This window comes from Ipomoea triloba, chromosome 11 (assembly GCF_003576645.1).
Source record: "Ipomoea triloba cultivar NCNSP0323 chromosome 11, ASM357664v1".
Classification (NCBI taxonomy): Eukaryota; Viridiplantae; Streptophyta; class Magnoliopsida; order Solanales; family Convolvulaceae; genus Ipomoea; species Ipomoea triloba.
In genome coordinates, this window is record NC_044926.1 from 11,206,748 (window position 1) to 11,217,105 (window position 10,358).

Below are 10,358 nucleotides of genomic sequence, written 5' to 3' on the forward strand. Positions count from 1 at the left end.
TTCCATTTAATGCTAAGCATGAGTTTTGGATAAACATTACCATTCTAAATTAGGGTACATCTCTAATTCTCCATGATATAATCAAGAATAAATTATTTATTACTTTGTGTGAAAAAACCCATAAAACGGATTGGGTCAAAATAAAAATATAATACTTTTAAATAAAAATGCAATATTTTTACATTTTGATTTAAAAGTATTACATTTTTCTTCAAAAAGTATTACTCTCCTTTAAGAGTAACAAACATTTTATTCTTGATTAATATTACATTTTTTTTCAGTATAAATATTACATTTTCATATTAATTGACCTGTCTCACAAATTCTAGTCTGTGAAAGGGAGATTCACTCTATATATATTCACTCTATATGGACAGTATGAAGAGGATTTGGGATGATGAGTTGTCTTGTGGATCTAAAGGTCTTTCCAACTCAGGACGAATTTTGAATGGAAACAATCAAATTTACTGTATCTATTATCTACTGCAAAAAGTCTCCTCTTTCTCTCTATCAAGCATCACTAATGCTCATTTTCACCACCGGAAAACAATGCTTTCTGAGCATTCAAAACTGCTGGAGAGCCTTTCCTGGCTTTCTCCACAATCCGCTTAATCAGCATTCTATCCATCTCATCATTATCATCACTAAGCATACTACTCTCAATCCAATCCACATGTTGATTCATGTTATCTTGATGGTTGATCTTCCCAATCCCCAATGCTATCACACCGTCTTCAGATTCATTCGCCGTAGAGAATTCATCAAAAACCTCGTGATATGAATTGAGAGCTTCTCCCGCTATATTGATTACTACAGGTCTATCTTTAGCGACTGGGCTGCCTTGGGTTGAAGACTCCGCCTCGCTGTTAGAGAACATTCTCCGATGATAACTGTGCTGCACTTCCATGTAGCGAACTTTCCTCTGGCTTTGTTCGAGTGCCATCTCGAGCTCTCTCACACGTTCTTCTAGTTGTGATTTGATAACCTGGTGCAACCGCAAGCTTAGTTCTTTCGGTGAAACAGCATAGTTAGCCGAATGAGGCGTAGAGTTGCCGCTTCCATCCTGATCTGCGTAAGGTTGCTGATCAGTTCGCCAATTGAACACATCAGCTCGCAATTCTCCCTCTGCTAAATCTGGTATGAACTCTGGGTCAAGCTGCAAGGCATTTGAGCTGTCAGAACTCGGAAATTATGAAAAGAGAAATGAGAAACGAAAAGCTATTCAGGTGCCAAACCATATAGCAATGTGTATCAAATGAGCGAAGCATACCAAGTTAACCCTATGGTTACATATTTGGTGTCAGGTGATCAATTTTTTTCACCACTGGTCTTTTGCAATTGTAAAGTTTAATTATCACTCTATTTAGGAAAATGAATGTTTGACCGCTACCACAGGAGATGTGGCAGAGACCTAGTTTCCTAAACAGCTGAACAAGGTTCGTCTCACCTAACACTTCATCACATTATGGATGAAGAACTAAACCATTTCTTAAAGAGTTAATGCCATCTGGGGTCCTACGAGTATAGTGGTTTTGCCACGTTTAAGTCCTAAACTGTCAAGTTAATCACCCATGATCCTTCAACTTTCAAATTTTACTTAACCGTGGTCCTTTCAGAAGTAAAAGTAAGGGCAAAGTCGTTCTTTCAAAAGGACCACAACTACTTAAAATTTGAAAGTTGAAGGACCACGACTAGTCAAAATTTGAAAGTTGAAGGCCCATGGCTAGTTAAAGTTTGAAAGTTGAAAGACCATGGGTGGTTAACTTGGAGTTGAAGGACTACGGGTGAACAAGGTTCGTCTCACCTAACACTTCATTACATTATGGATGAAGAACTATACCATATAGTAAATTGTAGTAAGAACTAACTCTTTGAAATAGAATAGCAGATTGAAATTGGATTCTACTAGAATAAAAAATTCTCTTAAAGGCTGTGCAAACTGTAGGTTATTTAAAAAATGAATTCAAGAGCTACTGGGCATGTACAAATTAGAAAATGTGCTTACCTCAGCTACATCGGAATATTCATCCTCCAGTTTAAATGAATTGATGTTAAATTCTAATCTCTCCAGTTCGGCTTCAAGCTCTGCTTCAATTTTACTAATAGATTCACCCTCAGAGTGCCGACAGTGATATTCTTCAGCACGATGTTTAGATGAGTTATTCAACTTCTTTTGAGGGGAAAATACATGCAATAACTCATTGTTATAGGAACTATTATGTGTATCTTGAGACTCATAATCCCCGTTGGCAAGCTCTTCCACAGTGAATGAATCTCTCATTTCAAGTTCCTCTTGTAGATCTTGAACCAAGTTCTCCGTCTGTTTCAGCAGCCCATTCAATTTGTCCACCTCCTTCTTATGCGCCAAGAATGAAGAGAATATGCCCGCAGATATTCCAAGACAAACAAGAAATGCTCCATGAGATGATCCTAATTCACATAGCAATTCACATAGCAAAGTAAGCCGTGAGATACACCAAAGTCATTAGAGGCACAACAATTTCAGTTAACATGAAACACCAAAGTCTTATGACACATTTGAGAACATTTAGAAAGCTATCCCGAACATCACAAGTATCATTGGTTCTCATGTTTGGATGCTTCTACCCATTGGTTTTAAAATTTCAGGTGTGCAACTGAAACATTCTCGAGAATGACTATAACAATCTCAAGGTTGAATCAGTCAATCAGACATGTAAAAAACTATTTCAGTGATTACAAAATTTATTTTATGAAACTGAAATACAAGTAGAGAATAAAAACAAATCAACTAAAAGTACTACCTTGTGAATGACAATTTTTCACATCCATTTTTCTGCTGAAACTTCCACTATGGCCATTTTCTCTATTAGCCTTAGCATTAGCCTTTCTTGGGGACTCAATATTGGGTAGCCGAGGGACTCCAAATACTGCACCATTCTCTTTCAAAACGACATCTTTTTGTAGCTCTTTCGAACCAGCTCCAGTTGGTGTACTGAAAAAATCACCGCTTTCTCTGCTAGTAATTCGACTTCCATCTGTGACCACAAAAGGCCTAAACATTTGTGTAGATGAAGGGCTATCGAGAGAACATAGAGGCTTTATGAGATGCTCAATAGTTCCTTTACTTCTAAGACTGCTTCTGTTTCTTGTGAGACTGTAAGAAAAGCGCACATCTGTTATATAAGGTTGAAGAGAAAAATCATCTTCAGCCACATTAATTTCGCCACCTACTTGGTCTTCTCCCCGGTCTACATGAAGGTATTTGTCATTCGGGGACCCAGTTGTGTAATTTAAAGTAGAACGTATGTTGCAGCTACCACACATATCCAACATTCCAATATTTCCAGACAAACCACTTATAGATGACACGTCCACCATAGTATCTTCGTCCACCATAGTATCTTCACCCGCTTGTTCCCTTATCCTATAACCATCTTCATCTACTATTTTCTTAGACATCATTCCACGGGAAGGGCAACCTCTACAATCCTTTCCCCGTGATTGCAGAACATTCCGTGACTTCCAACGCTGAGCAACATATCCCGCACCAGCAGCAGCTGCCGCAATCCAAACATTCATTCTTCCGCTACAAACAGAATTACACCCTTTCCTCTTTTTAAAGATGGCAATATCGAGGGTAACCCCAGCCAAGATAGCAAGAGATCCACACTTGTAACCACAAGGTCAGAAATTTGAATCCTTGCTCCCTTAGTTTAAGCCAGTCAGCTATGGATAACCTAAGCTATTTTACTTCCTTGTGGTCCATTACGGACTAGGGTCACAAGGCGGGTTTACCTACACCAAAAGGGTTGTGGGGTTTCCCTACTCATCCAAAAAAAGATGGCAACATCTAAACACCACACTGAATCTTCCTTTAATACTAAAACAAACAAATACACATCTATGAGCAACAGCCAAGGCCAGAGGAAACTGAAAAGGATGACCTATACTATTTCCTTCTTTTCAGATCTCAAGAATAAGAAAGCTCAATGTAGCTTATCTCAATGGCCTGTTTCTCAAAGGTGCATTCAGATAACCAAAATCAACAACTAAATCAATAACACCAAGCTTCCACAATTGAATATCAATTGTTATAAAACCCAACCCAGAAAGACCCCGTCAACCCTACGAAACCTTCAAGTTTAATCAGTCAAAATAGCCTTACTTAGGCGTTATGGCAGTTCCCATTTGACAGAAATTGCTATCCTAATCAAATAAACAGTACAAACCCATTTCCCAGAAAATTCTCTAGGCTTAAAAGATCAGCATAGAATCCTTACAGCCACCAAATAGAATAAGGTTCTTGAAATTACCCATCACATAGCCAAATGTAAAAACCGCGAGACCCATCAGTTGAAACTACCTCCATTACCAACAGCCTTGCTTAAATGGTAAGGAGAGTGGAATAAGACGACGGCTAATCCACGAGAGAAGTGAGAAAGATTTGCGGGCATTGCAATTTAAGGGTAAAAAAGATTCAACCTTTTTCAAACACAGGTAGGTGAGGGAAGAAAAGTAAAGAAAAAAAATGGCATGTGATTGGAGAATGGGCAAACTATAGGGCCCAAAGATTCCAAGATGGTGTAGAAGCAGGTGGATGTGTTGGCGAGGAGGTGGTCTGGGACTCCCCCCAAAAGTTGAAAGCATCGACCTTTTCACAAATCTATCAAACCGATGAGGTGTGTCTGTCTGTCATCAAAGATGCTTAGTCTACCATTCTACTACGAGTGATTATATTATTCGAGCGACTCTATGACTCTTATGAGTCGAAATCAAGATAAAAATGTGTGGAATAATATTTATATTGAAGAAATCTAATATTAGTTAAGAATAATATTTTTGTTAGTTGCGACTTGCGAGGGAGAGTTTAATGCAAAAAGATATATTATAATACATTTAATTAAAATGTAGAAATATTATTTTTTTTAGTATTATTTTTTTCTTATAAATAACAAACATTTTATTCTTAATTAGTGTTATATTTTTCAGTATAAGTGTTACATTTTCTTCTTGACATGACTCATCTTGACGGTTTCACGCAAGTTTTTGATGGGTTGTACTTGTGCGAGACCGTCTTACTAATCTTTATTCATGATACTGATTAGGTTGGGTCAGATTAATATTAAAATGTAATACTTGATGGAGGGACGACCAATGTTGAGAAGGAGAGGGCTCGGAACAAGGAGGCGGGACGATTGATATTGAGAGAGAGAGGGATCGGGCGAAGGAATAATGGCACTAAGAAACACGATCAAAGGAAGAGTTTGATAATGAAAAAGAATATGCTTGGTGGTTCCTTAGGTGACGGGGCAGTTAAAGATCTTAGACTAAGAGTGATTGAACATAACATCGAAGCGATTGATTACTGTGGATGAAAGGTCGGGCTAGGGAAGTAAGAAGAGAACGAGTCGGACCAAACCGACCTTGAAGGGGCCGGTGTAAGGAAGGCGGTGCAAGGAGGACGGGGTAAGACGGGCGGTCATGGGAGTTTCCTAAAGAGTTTGGCGGCGGAAGGTTCCAAAGTAGTTTAGAAGTTTTCTAAGGTAGAAATCCCACATAGCTTGTATAAATAGGGGTTCTAGGTTTCAAGAGGAAGGCAAGGAATCTAGAGCACACTTAGAAGTAACTCATTGTACTCAAAGGCAACTAACAATCCAAAGAGAGTTGAGAGGTTACTCTATTTTTCCTATAGTATTAGTCGATTTTCCGGTGGTGTTGGTCTGCCGTTTGACCATTCCGTGGGAGATAAAACCAACATTAGTGCCGTTTGTGGGAATCGAACAAAAGGTCATGTGGTTTCTAGCTGACTGAGGAAGTAGAAGTTACGGAGCAATGGTGACTACAAGGAGTCGTCGAGGTCAGGGACAAGGGAGAACTCAAACTCAAGCCCAAGCAAATGGTACTGCAGGACAAAACCGTTTCGCAAGGGAGGGACCTGCGAGAACAGTTGTCTCAATCCTGTAATGGTGACTTGCAAGAGCATCTTAATCAATCTTGTGCCCAAAGCGGACAAAGGCAAGCGGAGGACCCTCCTGTTAATGGGGTCCTAGTCGAAGAGGCGCCCCTGCCTCCTATACCAGTCGCGTCGAAGCAACACGAGCGACTGGGAATTCTCGGAACGAGCAAATATTTTTTTAAAAAAAAACATAGGGAATATATTTGTAAATATTTTCTATTAATATGTAAAAAAAATATTAATTATTTTATAAATAAAAATATAACACTACGTAATAAACCAAATCACTAATAAATTACTAAATAATAAATGCCAATTACTACCAAGTACCAAGTCAATTTCAAATAAATATGCAATTACTGAAGTCCAAAGTATTTTTAAATTTACACAAATAAAATGGTTAGTTTTTTATATTTTTATTAATGTCTTTATATATTAAAAAATATCAATTCTAGATCCAAGATAAGTTAGCAACCTAGATGATGTCATGTTACAAGGTGCACCACTGATAAATATTTATTTTTAGTACACTTAAAGTTCAATTTTTAATGTATTGAAGATTCATTTTTACTTATCTAAAAATGAACTTTCATTATACTAAAAATGAACCTTAAAAATGATCATTTTTTTTTTGAAAATCAAACTGAAATATCATTAAATCAAAGTTTGAATACAAGATGGTAAAGAAGAAATCCAACAATGAGGACCAGTTTGCGAACGGGCCGTCCTAGCTAACACATGAGCGGGTTTGTTCACTGATCTAGAGATAAACTGAATAGACACAAACTCAAAGTGTCATTTAAGTCCTCGACATTCGTTAATAGTACATCCTGCAAAGGAGAAGTCCGGCAAAGTACCATTAAACAAGTTGCACACCGTTTGACAATCAGAATAAACCTTCAGCCGACGAATGCCTTTTTCCTTAGCCCAAGATAAAGCTTCCTTAATTGCAATTGCCTCTGTTAAATGTGCATCATTCAAGCATCTAATCGGGCCACTTTTTGCCGCAACAAAACCACCGTTATTATCCAAAATAATCACACCATAGCTAGCTTGATCTGTTTCAGGAAATACTGCAGCATCCTAAAAATGATCATTTCAATGTACTAAAATAGAATCTTATGCTAGTAATCCACAATATAACAATTGACGATGCGCATGATAGACTCTAGTCCATGATATAATTTGCAGCCTATAACCCAAGAAGCACATTTCCATGGGTAAAATGGAGTACTAAACAAAAGTTCAATCCTTATACCATGAACGTTCATAGTGTACTGTGGATTTTAGTGCATGTGTATGTGTCCTATATTGTGAGTTTTTGTGTCTTGTGTAACGAAATTATGTACTTAAGAGTATGAATTCTGTACCTGAAACAAATTAGTAAGTGTATCTTCTGTTATGAATTTTTGTGTCTTGTGTTGTGAAATTTTGTGTCTATGAACACAAATTATGTACATAAATCAAATTTAAAAAATAAGCAAATATATAACATGTATATGTGTCTTGTATTGTGATTTTTTGTATCTTGTATTATGAAATTATGTACCTTATAAGTATAAATTTTATACCTCGTTTTTTCGATCTAGGGTTTATAATGTTATGTGCACTCTGATTCATGATTTAAATTGCCACAAAAGTTATATTTAACAGAACAGTTTAATAAACTCTTGTAGTGAAAACAAGAATTATCAATAATACCATTTTCAGGAGTAAAAAAAATTAAATGAAAAGGATTGCTTTCCCTTGTCAGAAAGAAATGAAAATTAGAATGCTCAAGTATAACATTATTTGGCCTTTGGGTTCACATCAGGTCCATAAGGAGAACACTACTTGTATCAAGGATTTATATCTTCTTTTAAAAAAAAATCTACCAAAATAATATTGAATTTATAATATTTACCCACTTGATCACAAAATTTGGACAATTTTAATCAAAATTGACAGACCCCAATTTCTTCCCTATAATCTTATATTATGCATGTCCCAAATATTTTTAACACCACACACATATATCACCAATATAAAATAAATTAAAAGCATTAAATATTTAAATCTAATCCAACTAACACCCTCACAATCTCATTTTAAATTTTCACATTCACATATTTTATACCACAAAATAATGTGGAAAACATCACACATTTTCTATCACAAGACAATGCCCAAACTATATCTCAATCATGCACATTTATCATGAAAAAGATATCAATGACAACCACCACTCATCCACCCAATATTCATATAATAGAAATGATTTTTTAGGTGGTAGTAATTAATACTTTTTTTTTTTGAAAACCAAAGCAAAAACTCAGATTAATTATCGAAGAAAACCAAAATACAAGTAGGTGGGGTGGAATCCCAAACCCCGAGAACAGAAGAAGAACCGGTCGCCCGTGCCAATTCATGAGCTACCTGATTCGCTGATCTCTTGACATGGCGAACCGAAGTGATGCCAATGTCCCTAGCAATGACACGACATTGCTTAATAATGAGGCCAACATAAGAAAAATCACGTCTAGCAGAATTAAAATTATTACAGAAATTCAAACAATCAGTTTCCAGAATGACGTTCTCTGTACCACGATCCTTGAGCCACATTAACGCTTCCTTAACTGCAATGGATTCAGCTAGATAGGGATCTCTATCACAAAACAATCTTCCACTTAGCGCTGCCACAAACTGTCCTTGATGATTTCGAAGAACGGCACCATAACCCATAGAAGACTCACGCAATGACGCATCTATATTGCACTTAACCCAGCCCTCCGGAGGTGGATGCCAAACTGCAGGTGAAGCAACCGAATGAACCTGAGACATATTTTCAAAAGGGGAATAAGCAAGTTTCCAGTCATGGAGAAAACTTTCAACATCTCTTCTGAGATCCTCCAAACTCCACACTTTATCATTCCAAAGCATATCATTTCGAGCATACCAGATAACCCACAATCGAGCAGCCATTTCCACAGCCTTGAATGTGTCTACATTTTGTATGAACCTCTCAATCACATTTAGCAGGGATCCTCCTAGAAAATCATGAAGACCAAACCATAGAGGAAAAATCATAGTGCATTCACAAAATAAGTGAATAGCAGACTCTGGTGCTACATTGCAAAGACAACAGCCACCCTCAGCTTCAACTCCACGTGCACACAAAGTCTCTCGGACCGGGAGAATATTTCTGATGCATCTCCATAGGAAATTTCGAATGTTAGGAGGGATTTTGAGCTTCCATAAATGTTTCCAATTAGTAAAAGACAGTCCAGGCTCTTGTAGGGTCACTCCACAAAGTTGGCGTTTATATCCCAGATTAACTGTATATTGACCGTTTAGATCATCCTTCCAATACCATGCATCAGGAAAATGATTAGCAATAGGTGTTTTCAATATTCTTCCCACGTCATATTCGTCGAAAATATCACGAAGCAAGTGAATATCCCATTTTCCATCGTCATCCATGAGGTTACAGACACGTGCTTCTCTAAGTTGCTCAATGCATGCAGACCGAATAAATGGATCATCTTTATCAGCTAACCAAGGGCATCCCCACACCGAAGAGTCCTTGCCATCACCGATCCTACGTGCAATACCTTCGCGGAGAACATCCTGACCGGCAAGGATACTACGCCAGATGTAACTAGGATTATTTCCAAGAGTTGCATCCAGAAAATTCACCTTGGGAAAATACCGAGCCTTTAAAAGCCTACTGACAAGAGTATTGGGATTTACCAATAAGCGCCACCCTTGTTTCGCAAGTAAAGCTATATTGAATTCCCGAAGTCGCTTAAAACCCATCCCGCCACAACTCTTCGGGACTACCAAACGTGACCAAGAGAGCCAATGGATACCCCGCCAATGGATACCCTTGCTTTCATTTGTACCCTTACTCCACCAGAATCGATTCATAGATTTTTCAATAAGATCGCAAGTACCACTGGGAAGCAGGAACACTGACATGGTAAATATTGGCATGGCCTGTACGACGCTCTTCAAACTCTTGTAAATATAAAGGTAGAAAATAAAATTTTTATTTTCAGGATTATTATTAAAAATAAATAAATAAAAAACAATAGGCAATAGTTGATTCAGAATTTTAGATGATCAATTTCATTCAAATTCTAGACAAGTAGACAACCAGAGAAATAGAAACTTGATATTAGTCTTTACCCCAAAGCAAACCATGGCATTCGTAACATGAAAGATAGTTTGAGGAGTAACCCAACTAAGATGGATAAGGAGTAATGATACAAACTTGTAACCATAAGATCACGAGTTCAAATATCAACTTTATTGGTTTAAGTCGGTCAATTATGAACAATTTAAGTTGGTTTACCTCATTGTGGTTCTTTGCAGACTAGGGTCACAAAGGTATAGTTTACCCAGTGCATACCCTCAGGTAGTGGTTGCAAGTTTCTCTTGT

General features: G+C 37.3%; 1 protein-coding gene across 1 annotated transcript; it reads right to left on the reverse strand.

The window, feature by feature from the left end:
* Positions 1-270: 270 nt before the first annotated feature.
* On the reverse strand, positions 271-4,669 carry LOC115997539. The gene is made up of 3 exons (XM_031237111.1): positions 2,784-4,669; positions 2,006-2,430; positions 271-1,156 (listed from the first exon to the last, which is right to left on the reverse strand). The coding sequence occupies exons 1-3, from the start codon at positions 3,559-3,561 to the stop codon at positions 521-523; spliced, it is 1,839 nt and encodes a 612-aa protein (XP_031092971.1). The 5' UTR covers positions 3,562-4,669; the 3' UTR covers positions 271-520.
* Between the last annotated feature and the right edge of the window lie 5,689 nt (positions 4,670-10,358).

Bases quoted from the DNA above. Each gene is read 5' to 3' on its own strand.
- LOC115997539 (XM_031237111.1), bottom strand. From the start codon at position 3,561: ATGAATGTTTGGATTGCGGCAGCTGCTGCTGGTGCGGGATATGTTGCT. The intron at 2,431-2,783 runs GTAGTACTTTTA...TATGTGAATTAG, and splicing joins GAAAAATTGTCATTCACAAG to GATCATCTCATGGAGCATTT. The intron at 1,157-2,005 runs GTAAGCACATTT...AATGCCTTGCAG, and splicing joins AATATTCCGATGTAGCTGAG to CTTGACCCAGAGTTCATACC.